At 32.6% G+C, this 16,904-nt stretch overlaps 1 protein-coding gene across 1 annotated transcript; it reads right to left on the bottom strand.

Annotated features, from left to right (window-relative positions):
• Nucleotides 1-15,744: 15,744 nt before the first annotated feature.
• LOC127094922 (uncharacterized) lies at nt 15,745-16,518 on the bottom strand. Its single transcript, XM_051033681.1, has one exon. The coding sequence runs from the start codon at nt 16,516-16,518 to the stop codon at nt 15,745-15,747; it is 774 nt and encodes a 257-aa protein (XP_050889638.1).
• Nucleotides 16,519-16,904: the final 386 nt, after the last annotated feature.

The following is a 16,904-nucleotide window of genomic DNA, read 5'->3' as shown; positions in this document are numbered from 1 at the left end:
TATGATATGGTTTAAATCTTCATTTGAATACAGATAAACAAAATATAACATGAAAGAGTAAGTTCTGAGACGTTACAGAGATGTATCTCCGTAATATTTTCGGAGATGCATCTCCGGTCCAATTCAAGTGTATAATGGCTTCTGAGTGGGATGTATTGAATGTTTTTAAATTGTTACGAAGATGTATCTCCGGAATATTTCAACGTTCTTTTAGAATTTGGTGCGTCCGAAGATGCCTAACCGGAAACTAGGGGCGTTTAAATAATTTCGCTTGGTGGCTAAGAAATATTAATTGTGCATTAAGAAATTCTTGAAATATATTTGATGTAGTAAATAAGAAAACATAGTTTTGGTCTCACTATTAAATCAATTTATATCTCAAGATAATCGAAAGTTATAATTCACACCCTTCAACTATTAAAACACAATAGTCACGATAAGAATAAGAAAACCGTTTAAATATTTTTTTTAAGTTTTGGTATTCGACCTCGCGACCGACTTTGAATCTAAGACATTGAGAGAAGCCTATTCACAGGATTCAAGTCTTTACCACTAGACCAACTCTCAGAGATTGTGTAATTGTGTTACTTCATCCGTCTCATAAAAAGTTTCTCATTTGTATTATTTTTTTTGTGTCTCAAAATAAATGTCCTTTTACAATATCAATGCAACATTTATTATTATTTTTCCACTATTATACCCTTAATTATTAACTTTCACTTTATTCAACTACTCTATTATCTATAATTAATAAGAGTATTTTAGTAAATAATATTAATTTTATCATTAAAATCAACACATCTAATCATTTTCTTAAGAACCGTGCATTGTTCAAATAAACACTTATCATGAGAGGGATGGAGTATTATTTTAGGAAGACTCTTCCCACCTTATAAGGTTCTTTTACACCATGGTGAAAAACTACAAATGCTCTTAGAATCTGTAGATGCACCTCCGAACACACTCTTTTCACACACGTATCAGATTAAATTGCTGAAACACATTTATTTTGTTGAAATTTTATTCGGAGATGAATTCCTATATATGCATTAGGGTGAGTTCGGAGATGCATCTCAGTAACAATCCTTAATTCAATATTTAGTAAGTGTTCCGGAGATGCATCTCTAGAATATGCCATGTTAGTTCAAACCACAAACAACCAGAAACAATGACAGAATAATGGTAAAACAACCTAAGTTAACAACAAGAATAAACATTATATAGATAATCGTTAACCTTAACATAAATTTAACATTACATTTCATTACAAACGAGCAGTTCAGGACGTTGCAACATCCTTATAATATCTTCGGTTGATCTTACAATTGTCACATCCACTTCAATCAGACCATTTGTTGAGCAATGATAAAATATACTCCACATAACCTTTAAATCCTCATCTGTCTCCAGTTCAAGCATGGTGGATCATATCTTTCATTCGTTGTCAATCGACGATGAACGATACTCGAGTTTGACAACTCTCTGATTTTCTAGATATCACAGGAGAGTATTCATTTTGGATTTCAGATCGACGAACATTATGTCCTCGGAGACCCTAAATTAAAGTCGGGGATTTGCGACATTGAAATACACAAATGCAAGATGGAGATATATATTTGTTCGGGTTTTTGTAAAGAAAATAGAATGAGATACCTTATTTTTACAAGTTTTAAATCAATTTGAACCTTAGAAATCATATCCTTTCATCAGGACATATTTCAGATATGCATATCCCGACACACTCTAGTTTTTACAAAGTAAGGGTGTTTACGAAGATGCACATTTGATGCACATATTTCAGATATGCATATTCAGACACACTCTTCTTTTACTCCTTTTGATGTTATGAAATATAAGAATGATGTTTTGATGTTGAAAAGTTGATTGAGAATGGAAGAATTTTTTTAAGAGTTTTGAAGGAGAAACTCCATTTGATCACGAGGGTCAAGAACATGCAAGGTGGTGTTTTAACCAATTTTTCGCTTGACAATTTCGGAGATGCATCTTCAAATTTGTCGCTGAGTTTTTAAATAAACTAGCTCAGTGAATAAGACATCATAAATGACTACAAAGGGTGTTACATATATGCATATCCGAATACATTCTAAATAATATACGAAGATATACCTTCAAACGAGATTTTATTCAAAATGGGGTGATTATAAAAAATTACGAAGACTGATGAGATTTTATATGTGTTTGGAGATGTATCTCTGAAAAACATATTTGAATTTCCAAAAATATGGGGCACGCCATAGGATGGTACAAACATTTCCTTATTTTATTGAAATAGATTCATGTCAATGACACTAATTTTTTTTATCGGGGATTACTATTTTTTAAAGGCATTAGAGCATTAGATTAACACAAAAAAGTTAGGATACACCTTATTCCTTATATTAGATTGCTTGATTGAATAGTTTGCAAGATAACATTCTATGAGGTAGTATATATTAAGGATATGTATATACTTGTGTATGGAATCTGACGATTTGGCTTATCCATGAGACATATGAGTCCTCAATCCTTAGCATATTAGCCATTGTAAAATTGTAAAATAGTAGTCCCTAAACCTTGGCCGGCGAAGCCGAGGCATGACATGCTAGACCAACTTCGTCTTCTTCACGCGCGTTAGACTTCATGTTCTTAAAATTAGAGTTGTCTATTGAGTTTCCTTTAGAATTCGTCTCAGCTTTTTAGAGTATTTTTTCTCTCTATCAGTGTGATATGACTTCAGCGGTCTTTGCCCCCCTATCTTTAGGAATCATAATTATCATTATAGTTTGGAGCTTTGGGTGATATAACCCCTTGCCGATATTGAAATAGCAATGTTGGTAACAATGTTATCCTTTTTTTTAATGTTTTTGTAATATTTTTTTTTAATTGTAATTTGATTTATTGTTTTGATTTTAATTTGATCACTCGCTGTAGATTGTAGTTTGTGTCACTCCTTACATTCAATAAGATAGATTTGATCTATTTCAATGTATTTTTATCATGAACAAGTTAGTCAAAAGTCAAAATATGTATGTCTTGAATCACAAGTTTGAAAACTTATAGCATGGTATTTTTGATGCTTGATTCAGAAAATACCATGACTCGATTCATGATTCTCTTTAACTCGAATCATGACCAAACAAACTCTTAAAAATTAACCATGATTCGAATCAAGTAATTGTTTGACTCGAATTAAGTAATTGCTTGACTCGAATCACATGTATCACATCATGATTCAATCAAAGCTTGCCATTTCAATATTTTATCATTTTGATTAAGAACATTCTTTCCTTCGATTCAAATCATAATTGTATGATTTGACTCAACTTAATATTCTTTTTCTCTCATTTTTGTGCCTAACCTCTAGCATCTATATAAATCATTTTTGTTATTTTCTCCAAGAGACTACATGATTATATATAACAGAGAATATATAATTCTTACACATTTATAAAAACTTGTCTAGTAAGTTCTTTATGAACTAGTAAGATAAAAAAAATCCATAATTTTCACAAATCTTGAGAAAGGCCCGTGTGTGTTCTTCTCCTTATTTCAACTGTGTGAAAAAATTTCTAGAACATGGTTCTTGTATGATCTAGATTATATTGTGATATTCTTTAGATAACCATCATTATATTCAACCTTGAACCAAGAAACCATTTTAGTGGTACTCAACTCTAAAAATTAAGCGTGAGTGGTAATTTCAAGGTATATTAGGGAAACTAATATTTTTGTGTGTGTGTAGTTTTATTGTGTGTATCAGGATAAATAATTGTTTTGTATTTATGTTATCTGGACATTGACTTCCAGCAAAGAGAAAGAGTGTTCTCTATACTCCATCAAAGACTTCGGTAGAATTGTGTAAAAGTTGTTGTGGAACGATGTTGGGAGCTTCCAATCATTATTGGGTAGAACAAAGGTTCACACAAGGGACCAATAAGATTGAGTAAAGGTCATTGCAGAACGGAAGCTTGAAGTAGGATCTTTGGGTACAAGGTTTTGGGATCAAGATAAAGTGAAAATCTTGAAAGATTGGCCGTTTCAATGTTTTACTGCAACAGAAAGGAAAAATAAATTTAGACATGTGTTTGACTAAAGGAATTTATTGGCTTGTAGTGTTCAGCATTGTTGATTATCTGTTGTACCAAAAAAGCTCTTGTATTAACTTTTCATAAAAGTGGAAGACCCTATAAATTTTCAATAGTGAAACCATTGAAGAATGGATTAAGCTCTAGCGAGAATGAATGAGTCAAACCACTATAAATATTGTGTACACTTTCTATAACCTTACCTCTTTTATTTCTTGCATAGACATTCTATTTTCTAGAAATTGCATGCAGTTAAGATCTACTGCTTTCGTAGCAATTTCTTGTGTAAAGCAGGTATGTGTTAGACTAAACCTCTAAACAATCTTCTTGGTGATTAAACATGAAAACTGTGACCATAGAATCCTTATTAATTAAACAAGTTTGGAATACACTTCTAGTGTACGTTCAAATTAGACTAATTGTTACTTGATTGTTTAATAATTTCAGAGTGACCACATTCTATTTTCTAATTATCTTGTCGTTATCTGTAATCATTCCAATTACATCTATGGTGTTTTCTTTTGTTTCTAAGCATTTTATTAAACCCGGATTTTGAAAATAATGTGTATTTTGAAAATTGATCTTTTTGGGAACATTCTATCCAATCCCCCTTCTAGACCATTCAACTACCATATTCTCCCTCAACGGACGTGGCACCTAGATACTAGCCTGTACACATCTCATAGACCCCTAGATTGTTTTCTATCATATCTCATGTCCCTTCACCTTTATGATTCAATTTAAAGGGTATATGTAGGGCTAAACCATTTCTTTCTCTTCTTTCTACTTTCTTGCTCAACCTTGTTTTTGTTCTTTCTCTTATTGGCTCTCTCAAAACAAACTTTCATGATTTTTGTGACTTCCTGGGGATATCACCACCATCGGAGCCTCACATTTCTTATCAAATACACTCATTATCTTTATTAATACATTATTCTTGCTCTGCTATATCATTTATCTTATTTGTTTGATTTTGTTTCCATTCCAACATGCGACCACGCCCACTTCTTTGATGATGGTGTTGTTTTATTTGGAGAGTTAACGTCTTTCAAGTTACTCAAGCCCATATTATTGGTCAATCAAAGGGGAATTGGATTAGCGACTTTACCAATCAATTGTGAATGACCATTAATGTTGGAAATTTACAGTATAATTATGGATTCAACCATGTTTGAAAGATACACATGTGTAGACAATGGTTATTTAGGGACCCCATCCATATATTTAGGTCCAGACGAGTCAAAATTAGATGAGATAGCCACAATATAGGAGGAACCTTTTGTGTTGGATCGCGAAAGCTCCTTCTTCCTCAAACTAGATTTGCTATACCTATCCCCACCCATGTTTCTTATGTATGATGTGGTTTCTAGAAAAATGAAAGTTTTTCTTCCTTTTTCAAGGTTTAAAAATTAAATTTTGCATCATCTTATAGTGACGTTGTCACAATTTCATCCCAACTGTTAAGATTTCTTTCATGCATATTAGACAGTCTTTCGTTATCTGGATGCTCAAGAGTGGGTTCATATTCTCTTTTATATCTTTTAACTTATATGGGAGTCTCCCTCGGGCCATCCAGGGATTGGTTTCTTTTAAGCAATCCCCAAAGCATTTGAAGTTTTTAGTGAGTCTCTTAAAATCATCAAACTCAAATATTTGATTTTGTGATCCCTAACGAATAAGGCCCACCATATAGTATGAAAGAGCAGCCGTGATGTACCACCTGGTGCTTAAATTCCTCTATAATTTCCCTGATTTTGATCTAAGACATTACTAAAAAAAGTTTAATTCAAAGAATACATGACGACTTTTCCAAGACATTTTTTCTATGTGGTAATTCATCTCATTCTAAGGTACATTTTTTCATTCTTTTTTCTTCATTTGAATTATGTAATCTTCTAATCCCTTCTTCAAAATAATTTTCACCAAACTCATCTTTCTCACAAAATATCAAAGGGTGCCTAAGCAAGACTGCTCTTCTCCATCTAATTTAACAAGCTTTGATTTTTCACATTTCTCAAGAAGCTCTCAAGAAATAATTTTCAATAAATATTTTCGAGACAAAGTCTTCTTGAAATCCGCTTTTCTATCTAAGAAGTTGTTTATATATCAAAATTTTGGGCAAGTTTCTTGAGCTGCCAACCAGAGAGCCCCTATCTCTCTTTCTATTGATGATTTTGAAAACCTTGTTGGTTTACTTTATGAGGCAACTATTGTATCCTTTGATGGTCCTAGAAGTGACATGGACAAAAAAATTGAGTTGTCATATACTATTAAGATGTTCTTAGTTGATCCAACCTTTGGCTACATAACACCTCTAACTGCAGGTTTCATGACCATGAACTATTATCTTCTTTTGTATTTCATTCCTAAGAATACTAGATAACATTATTCTACTAAAGCTCTTCCAAATATTCAAGATTAAAATGGAAAAAGTTAAGGATATCGTAGAGGACTTTGATTTTGAGATTCCTTCGCATTCATAAGCTCTTTATGAAGCTCTTCCCAAGCCAATCCTATCAAGAACACAAGACAACAACAAAATACTTCTGGATAACTCAAAGGCTCTCAGGCATCTTTCTTTCTTTTGGATCTCCATTCCTCCTCACTATAAAGCACACACCAATGATACAAAGATGATGAAGGATGGTGATGATGGTGCAAAGTAGTAGTGTTATTTAGTTTCTTGTTTTCTTGTTCTATTTTCCCCTAGTGTTTCTACTTTTTATTATGCACGTTATTTCTTTATGTTATTTTGCATATGTAGCTTGATTTCTTCATTTATCTTATTATCTCTCTTATTTTTGCTGGTTATTCTCATATTATTTTTTATTATTTTTGTACTTGCTAAAAGTCAATACGTGACAACCCCTAGTGGTTAAGGATTTTCAAAGGCTTTTAGGGTTTATTGTAGTAGGGTTTATAGCTAGCTCACATAGGCAGGTGAGGAGGTTCCACTACTACAAATAGTATATGTCATGTCGGACACAAAATAGATTTCACATCGGTTACAATGCCGAGGTAACGAAGGGTGACATGAAAAGTGAGAACTTTACCCCTCAATTTAAAAATAACTGATGGTTTAATTTAAATGGTCATGTGTTCGAACCCCAATAATAAATTTTTTATATTTTTCAAACTAGTAACATATACATCTCAGTTTGATAACAAAACCAATGGGAATATATATTGTAGCGGTGTATTCGTTACCATTGGAGATATTGATTAAATCCAAGGTAAATCATACAAGGTCGAGTCGCCACCGCACTTCTATTTATCCAAAGGAAAGGGTAGAAAGCGAACAAAAACCTAAAAAGTTTTACAAACAAAACTAGTAAAAGAGACAGAGATCTGGGTAAGAGGGTTGGTTATGCTATGGGAAGGTGTTAGGCACCCAAAGCATCCTAAGTACTCCTAGGGAGCCCTTTTCACGCTTGTTGCAAAGGTTATTGTTTATGAAAATTATTTGTGCAAACATGATTGAAGAGATGAGAAAAGAATATACAAGTTTATTTACATTTTGTGTTTGGATGAATGAACCCATTGCCTACGTACCCTCTTATGAAAAGATTAGGATCAAAACCTCGTAGTTCGGGTAAAAAATTTCAAAACAAATGAGTGGATTGATTGGTCCAAAAGCCTTAAGGTCTTTTGTTATCAAAGGGAGAAAACTCAACCTGAAAAACCACAAGTCCACCATGTGAGGATAGCTTCAACATGCTAGTGAGGGGTTAACCCTATAATAAGCATGGAAGGCTCATTGTCCATCACTAAGGACAAAGGTGAGTATTACATCTACCACAAAGATAACTCAAACCTAATAGCTGAAGGTTATGAAAAATTTGATTAAGAAGTGGACATGGAAACCACAAAATATATTTGAATGAGTTATATTTATCAATCAGAAGTATGTACAAAATGGTCAAAATTGACTTAAAGATTCAATTCAAAATGAGTATTATGAAAAGAAAGTTTGAAAATCAAAAGCATAAGGCTTAGGTTTCTAATGTTGAAAACAAGTCAAATGTTTGCACAAAAAGTTTTTGGTTTGGGTTAGGATGGAGAAATGAAGGAAAGGGTGATGGATATGAAATGAAAACCACACTAGGAGTTCCTCTCTTGAGATCATATTGATGATCCAAGTAAGTTCCTTTGGAATAAGCAAGCACAAAGCAAAAGCAAATATCACAAGTCTCAAAAGAGATCCTCAAATGAAAGGAAACAAGATGCCAATATATGGACTTACACCTGACTCCTAACACAAAACGGAAACAGAATGCCAATATATGGACTTATATCCGACTCCAAACAATAAAACGGAAACAGAATGCCAATATATGGACTTATATCCGACTCCAAACAACAAACAAATATTAAAAGCGGACATGCAAAAGCAAACGATCATCACACACTATATACATACAAGAGGCTTCAAACCAAGGGGTAGGCTTTAGTCAAGAGGGGTCATATCAACCTCGACAAACAAGCCAAACTGTACAAGGGTAGTTTGTAGCTCTTAACCACTAACATTGAGAGTTAGGGTGAAGCTGATAAAAAATGGAAATGAGGATGAGACCTCATGCTCTTAACCCTGGCCTGGGTGAGCTCATGATAAAGAAAGCGTGGGGGTCCTGAAAGTGGGATCCTATTCCACTTGACAGACACTGGACAAAGATCTTGGGTACATGTTCAAGAGCATCAGCACGTAGTGCGAGCATAATGAACGACTCACTGAATAACGGGGGATTGATTGCTAATCCTTTTACCCGTCAATTGCCTCTTCACTTAGGAGGACTTATCAAGTAGCACATGCCTCATTTGGAGGTCTTTGGCACAATTGTAAACAAACACAAACAGAGCCTCTTAAGGAGGACTTCCAGCAAAATGCCTGCCAAAAAGGTGACAGGACTTCCAGACTACATGGAGTAAGAAGATAACTACCTAAGTGGTGTATCAACCACAATCCAAAGCTCAAGCAAGAGCTAAAAGCAAGCAACTAATGTACCTGTACAAAAAGCTAAACAATTAATATTTCAGACAACCAATCAGAAAATCAACAGTGAAACCATCCAACTGTTACACAATTCAATGAGCAATGTTCAAGCAATCAAATGAAGCAATGAGCTCAACACATCAACTTAAATCCCTACAAAACACAAAGAAGTCAGAACACAATCCAATTTGCATCTCAAAAGGTGAGCAACTCAACCATTAATGCTAAGTGTCCAAACCTGAAACACAAGTCAAGGTTAGTTCATGTACAAAACACTAGTACAAAGACCAAGTTCAAAACCAAACCAAATGATCAAAACAGAACTCAATCTTTCACATATTGCACATTCAAACAATTAAGAAAATGTCCTTAAAAGGACCAGCATCAATGCACAAAGCAAATAGCTCAAATGGCTCATGCTATGCAAAGACCAACAAATGACCACAAAATGGACATCCAAATTAGAAAATCCAAATCAAAACAGAAAAGCATGCAAAGGCTTTGAAATTTTTTATACAAGTTTCTCATGTTATGAACAAACAATGTGCAAAAAATCAGATACAAAAGGGTTCAAATGATAGGTGAACAAAAATGCACAAATGCAAGGTCCAAAATGTGACACAAATTGTCACATACATCTTCATGTGTCAAAAACAATGATAGCATATGAGAAAATATTCAAACCAGTTATCAAAAATTCATATCATGAATGAAGATCAAGCATGCAAAAATTCAGATCAAATGGATCAACACATAGCATTTCACAAAGCATTGAATGCAACATGTCAAATTAACACAATGTTCAATCAAAAATTCAAAATAAAAATCCAGAAACAAACAATTCATGAAATTGACACTATAAAAAACTAGACATCAAAACAAAATTATGAAAAAAAATTGGAGTTAATTTGGATCGTTTTTCAATTTTTAATGATTTTTCAAAGATGACTAAAATAATTGACATATTAAAAATAAATGTGGAGGGAAACAAAATTTAAATAAACTCTGCATTAATCTCATCCACACGATCAAGCACGAAATGCAATCAGACGCTCCATATTCAAACATTAAAACACACAGCATCACTTAATACAATCAGCAGCACAATCAGCAAGTCAACAAACGCGTGGCACAGTCAAACAAAGCATGGCCTATGGAACACACACACAAGCATCATACATGGCAGACACGCAAGCTAAATGAAACACATCGTTTCATTAATGTGTCATCAGCACACATCAGCGAGTCAAACACAACGTGGCTTGGTTAAACGATTCATGGCCAATGGAATAGACAGGCAAGCGCACAGTCAGCAGCCACAGTGGACAAACCCTAAAACGAACCAGACGTCGGAGCTGTAGCTCCGGTTGTCTTCCCCGGCTAGCTCCGGCGGAGTCAACATGAAAAAATTCCAGAAATCATCAAATGATATACCAATCGAAAGCTCTTCTCACCTATATTCCAAATATCATGATCATTTCATCTAATTCCTCCTAACATGCACGGATCGAAGCAAAACATTATCATGAACAAAACTTATATTCATCACCACATGCTCAATATTCATCCATTTTCAATTCTAATCATATCAGCATGCTCAGCTAAGTGAGATCTACAGTTCTATAACAAGAAAACAGCAAAAAGAGATGATCGATTTCAACTCACTTGGAAATGCAGTTCTCTGAATTCGTGTCCTCAGGCTCTCAAAATCTCCAGATCTACTCCACTTTACTCCTCTTGAAGCTTTGTGCAAAAGGAATTGGATGAAAACACCTAGATCCTCTTCAATTTCAGAAATCCATTTCCATGAGAGTGCACTTGATCAACTCAAATTCAGGCTCAATTGAACAATCCAGATGATGATTCTTGCTCAGAATTACACCAGGAGCAAGAATATGCAAAGAGATTTGGTGTTTGTGTGAAGAAAATTGAATTTCGAAGAGAGAGAAAAATGGAGGGAAATTGAAAATTCTAGATCTGAAAATCTGTTATTCTGCAATTGAGATTAGGGTTTGGCTTTTATATGGTGTGCTAATGACACTGAAATCCCAATTAGGCATTGTTTAAACATGATTAGTGAGAATTGGATCAAAGTGCAAAAAATGCAAATGAAGGTCCCATGCACATGCTACACATGATCTTTTCCATGCTGAGCTTTGAATCCACTTAAAATCAAGCAATAATCAACATGGAATTGGTATTTTGCTTGTATCATAAGCCAATTTTGAATTATGGAAATTCCCTCCAAAATGAACACATGTGAAATAATGGGCATACAAGCTTCTCTCATGCATGGCAAGGCTTGTTTTGAGAAGTATTGGTCATGAGGAGTATTTTGCAAAAAGAATGGACCAAATTGGAGCTTTGAATCAAAAGTTATGTCACTTTGAACTTCCATGCACACCTTGTGATCATTTGGCCATAACTTCTCAACCAATCATCATATGAACATGAAATAGGACTTTTTAAAAAGGGGAGACAAAGATCTTCAACTTTTATGTTCACCAAAAATCCATTTGAAGCTTCTTTGCTGTTGATAAGTCAAGTTGAAAGTGGACCAGAAACTTGCCATTTTTGGAAACTTGAAATTACAGGTCACTTTCCATTTTTGGAAACTTTTGCCATGACTTCAAAATCTTCAAGATAGATGTTTAGAATGACAAATGGACTTTGTTTGAACATGAATGAGTTGTTTAAAATCATTTCCCCCACCTCAAAGCCATCAATTGACTGCACAGTTGACTATTTTGTCCTCAGATGACCTGAACATGTATTGATGAACTTGGGCCTTTATCTCTTGATGGAATGTCTTCAAAATGGAACCCTTTCTCATGTAAGCTCTTTGTAATGATCATGTGGTCTTTATACCAAGGAAAATATCTCAGCTCTTGCACAAAGGATGCTCTTGGAAGTGCTTGACTTGTGATTGCTTCAGCTGCAAATAAAAATATTAATGACATATTTTTGTGCTTTTGGTTAGTGAATAAAACAAGAAAAGCAATGATATACAATTCAAGCATGCCTGGTGATCTCAAACCACTCACAAGGAGGTCCCACCTAAAGGAAAAGGAAGCCAAGATGCTCAAAGATCCTTGAGGCTATGCAATGCCATGCTATGATGCTATGAGGGATCTTAGGGACAAAATTGGGGTCTTACATATATATATATATATATATATATATATATATATATATATATATATATATATATATATAATACTCAGTATATTGTCTACACAAAATATTAATAAATTAATTTGTTTATAAACTACATTGTTTACACAAAATATTAAAGTAAAAATATTATTCTTCATCGTCATCACTGTTGGTGAAAAACAAATATTTGGTATCTTGGAGAAGAGCAAATATTGAGGATCCTCATTTTATTGATCTCGAGAAAGATCAAATGTACGATACAAAAGAAAGTTAAATAAATATTCAGTTAAGAATTATGTTAGAACACAAAACTTGAATCAATTTTTTGTTACACTTGCAATCCATCACATAAATCTTTGGAAAAGTAAATACACTCTCACCAACCATTTATTAAATAAACCTAAATTTTTTCCGCTCTTGCAATCTATCACATTGATACTTTTACTTTGTAAAATCTCATGTCGCTCTGATTAAACATAGAGGGTTTCACAACAACGTTTGGGTTTCTTGTGGATTAACTACTATCAAATTTTAATATTCATAATGCTTTTATAATGAGGATTTTAGGTTTCACGAGTAGAGTCGGCCCCGTGGATGTGCGAGAAGTGCCGCCGCACAGGGCCTCCAGCTTTTAAGGGCCCCAAATTTAATAGATGGGCTTAATTAAATATAAAATCAAATATTATATAAATATGATTTCAATAATTATAACATTAGTTAATGTAGCCAAGCGGTGGTAAGAACAATTTTGTTGTGGCATCATGGGACTTCAAATCCCGTTTTCTAAATTTTGATATATATATATATATATATATATATATATATATATATATATATATATTATATATATATATATATATATATATATATATATATATATATTATATATTTTTTTAAAGTTGCATAGTTTAATTTTATTTTGTAATAATGTTTTAAATTTTTAGTTAATTTATTATTATTATTTTATTTAAATTATTATTAAATAGATAGTAAATTAAGTTAGTATACTTCAAATATTTTTTAACTTATTTTACCCTAACTTTTTTATAAAATTTCCCACTAATTTAATTTTTTATTTTACTATATCAATTTTATATTATAATATGAAGTTGGTTATTTTTTGTATTGTCAACATCTTCTATCATGTTTGGAAGACCAATAATTAGTCTAGATTTGAAGACAAGAAGATGTATGGTAGACAATGCATCTCCATCATTTCTGCTCAAGTCATGTTGGTGGGCAACCTCACCCATAAAACGACAAATTTTTCCACCGCTATTAAAGAACTTTGACATTTTGATTCATCTTAGCAAGCCTTTAGTGATCAAAGAAGTATTTCGGATTCCTTCTTATATGGAGTAAATTAAGTGTAATAAAGATGGTTTAGCTAAGAGCGATCTTCCTTCAACTACTTGTGAAAGAATATTTAGAAACGAGGAAGCTTATCATGTTGGTAGTTTTGTGCCATTCTCGATGTTGACACTATTTTGATTGCAGAAATGACCGCATCCATGATTTTGTTATTAACACTGTCGAAATTGTTCAAAGGTCTTCATTAAATGATATAAACTTTTCAATAAATTAAGGATTATAAGAGTAGAGAAATGTGAAAAACTAAAGTTGGATGATTGTAAGAGGGGAGAAATATGAAAAACTAAATTTCGATGAGTTAAATGTTAACACAATATTTTTATATCATCTTTTCTCTATATTTAATTTTATTTACAATTTAAATGAAATATAATTTTTTAATTTATTGTATTTTCATCAATTACATGCCTAATTTCAAAATAGAACAGGGCCTCCAAATTATTTGGGACGACCCTGTTCACGAGGATCACTAATTATAATATCTTGAGCGTTGATACTCATTAAATGGACGATAATAATTTATTTAAGGACAGTGAAGACATTGAACAAACATGCTTATATTTTATCTCGGTTATTACTCAAAACTGAGGTAAAATGTGTTTCTTTTTAAGTAAAAAATAAAAATATATGTTTCAACCCAAGCTCTACACACCTCTCAGTTTTTGTTAAAAATCGAGGGGAGTTTTTTTTTATATTTACATTATTTACACAAAATATTAAAATAAATTGTTTAAACAAATCAAGAGTTTAACAATGGATTCTTGGAGAATAACTTATCTTAAAATTTCATGGGAAATGCTTTCACATGAAAGAGAAAAAATGTTTTCTTTAATTGACAACATAGGAAGGTTATTATAAAAATACAACAACAACATCAACATCATTATGAGATATAGATTGCAAGGGAAAAAAATATTTTGTTCAACATTGAAGAACATCAAATATTTTTTATGTCTTGCAATCCATCCCAAAGAATGATGCATAAGACTTTGGAGCAATTACATATAAGTTAGGTTTAGGGTAAAATCTGATTAACCAGTGCTTTTATAGTAAAAAATGATAATTTAATCTCTCGAATATTAAATATAACCGAATGAATAGATCATTAATTTAAAAATTAAAAATAAAATAAAAAGAAAGACACCACTTTTAAAGAAATAAAAACATAAACCATTGATGTTGAGATTCAAAGCATGTCTTGAAATATTTTTTCCCTCGGTTTTATTTACAAACTGAGGGAATATGTGATATTTATTACTCCCTCCGTTTCTTTTTAAGTGTCGTTTTAGAAGATTTTTTTTGTTCCTATTTAAGTGTCGTTTTGATGTTTTAATGTTACAATTTGTCAATTATACCCTTACTATTTAAATAACTCAACTTTATATTTTCCATAAATTTTTCTTTCTTAATATATGTAATAACTCACTCCACATTTTCCATAAAATTCTCTTTCTTAATACGTACTCTCATTCCCATACATAACTCCATGGATGTTCAAAAAAAAGAAAGAGTGGAAGACTCATTGGAGCAAGAAGAAGGAGAAATAGTGGAAGACTCTTTTGACAAGATACAAGAACAAGATGACAACGAAGATGAAGTATTATCAAGAGTTGTATTGGATTTTGATTTAAATGAAGAGGCAGATTATGAATTTGATTTGAACAAATTTCCTGAAGAAGAAGAAGAAGAAGAAAACAGAAAAGAATCTTCCCACCATGTTGAGTTTCGACCTGTGATAAAAAAGATGATAAAAAAACTTCTTCCAAAATTTTATTGAAAAATATTTGTGAACTAAGTATGGAGTATCTATTTTAGATTTGGCTTAAGTGCATAAGGTATAGGAGTTGTTATTTAAGAAGTCATTGTTATTGTTTTTTTTATTTACTCCTTGTTATTGCTTAATAAGTACGGAGAAGAATTCCTTGTTATTGCTTTTTTTATTGATACAATTTAGGAACTGCATTTCTTACGTTCATTCTTATTGTATTTTTTTTTATTGAATTCCTATATTTGCTAAAGTTTTGGAACTTAACTTGTTACGTGCAGGAACATTATTTTTTTATGGCTAAAGTTTAGGAATTTTAAAAAAAAAAACTCTATTTGAAATTTTCAAATGTGACTACATCCCAATTACAATAAGTATTACTCCATGTTTAAGTAATTTTTGACTTCTTGTACTAATATTGGATCACACTTAATTTGAATTGGTAGTTGTCTTACTCTTTCAAGCCTTTCCTTATTTACATGAGGAATTTTATATTTATTGGAACCTTTCTCTTTCATGATCTCTATCATGCATAGTTGCAATGATACAAATATACGATTGGACTTAATTGAAGGAAAATTTTCAAATGACTTCACCACTGCACTGATAAGTTCATCAATAGTTTTCGGTGCTTCCTTGTATTGCAATGATTGTATAGCCGAGAAAAAACCAAGGTCTAAGATATTCAAATCTGGAGAGTTTGCAGGCTGACACATTAAACGAATATCAAACCCATCCTTGGTGGCAGCTTCACGGAATAAAGGATCATCATGGTTTATATGCGTCCTTGCGTTATCCTGCTGGATAAATATTGTTGACTCAAATTCATCTCTTGGCCATTTTTCTCTTATAGCGGGTAGAACTTTGTCAATAAGGAATGATCTTACCACATCTCTATTTACCGTAGTTATTGCTTTTGTTACCATTGTTCCCGCAACTCTGTTAATACTTGACCTTATAGCCGGTTCATGGGTAACAAACGGAAAAACACCAATTTTACCCGAAAAAGTTTCATTTTCTTCTGAGTCAAATCGTGGTCGAGTTTGAGCAACTAAGAACATAACTTTGGCAATGAAATTTTTGCTCTTACATGTCCGATATGGCTCATCTTCATCTGGGAGCAAATAATACTTCTCGGATTTTTTAGTCATATAAAATCATTTTTCATCAATATGAATAATATTGTGCATGCTCTTAAACATTGGATCATGTGGTGTACCTTCAAGCATTGATAAACAAAATTCCAGCCTAGATATTTTGTTTTCTTCTTTCAACAGTGGTTTTATGGCATTTGAATTACGCCGTATAGCCCCTGATTTTATAAGCCTGAACACCGATGTTGGATTGGTTTTCAACGCAAAAGCTAAAGATCGAATGTTTGTTCTTTGACTGAAAGGAAGTTCACGAATTTGATTCTCATCAATTGAAATTCTCTTACGTCCACAATTTTTTGTCTTCCTATGAGAGACATCACGTGTTTCACTTTCTTTTGCTCTTTTCCAAATACGTTGAACAGTTCTTAGAGGAACCGAATTTG

This window comes from Lathyrus oleraceus, chromosome 6 (assembly GCF_024323335.1).
Source record: "Lathyrus oleraceus cultivar Zhongwan6 chromosome 6, CAAS_Psat_ZW6_1.0, whole genome shotgun sequence".
Taxonomy (NCBI): Eukaryota; Viridiplantae; Streptophyta; class Magnoliopsida; order Fabales; family Fabaceae; genus Lathyrus; species Lathyrus oleraceus.
The sequence above is the reverse complement of the archived record's forward strand: the minus strand, read 5'-3'. Positions and strand labels throughout refer to the sequence as shown.

Coding starts and splice junctions, on each gene's coding strand:
- LOC127094922 (XM_051033681.1), bottom strand. CDS start 16,518: ATGACTAAAAAATCCGAGAAGTATTATTTGCTCCCAGATGAAGATGAG.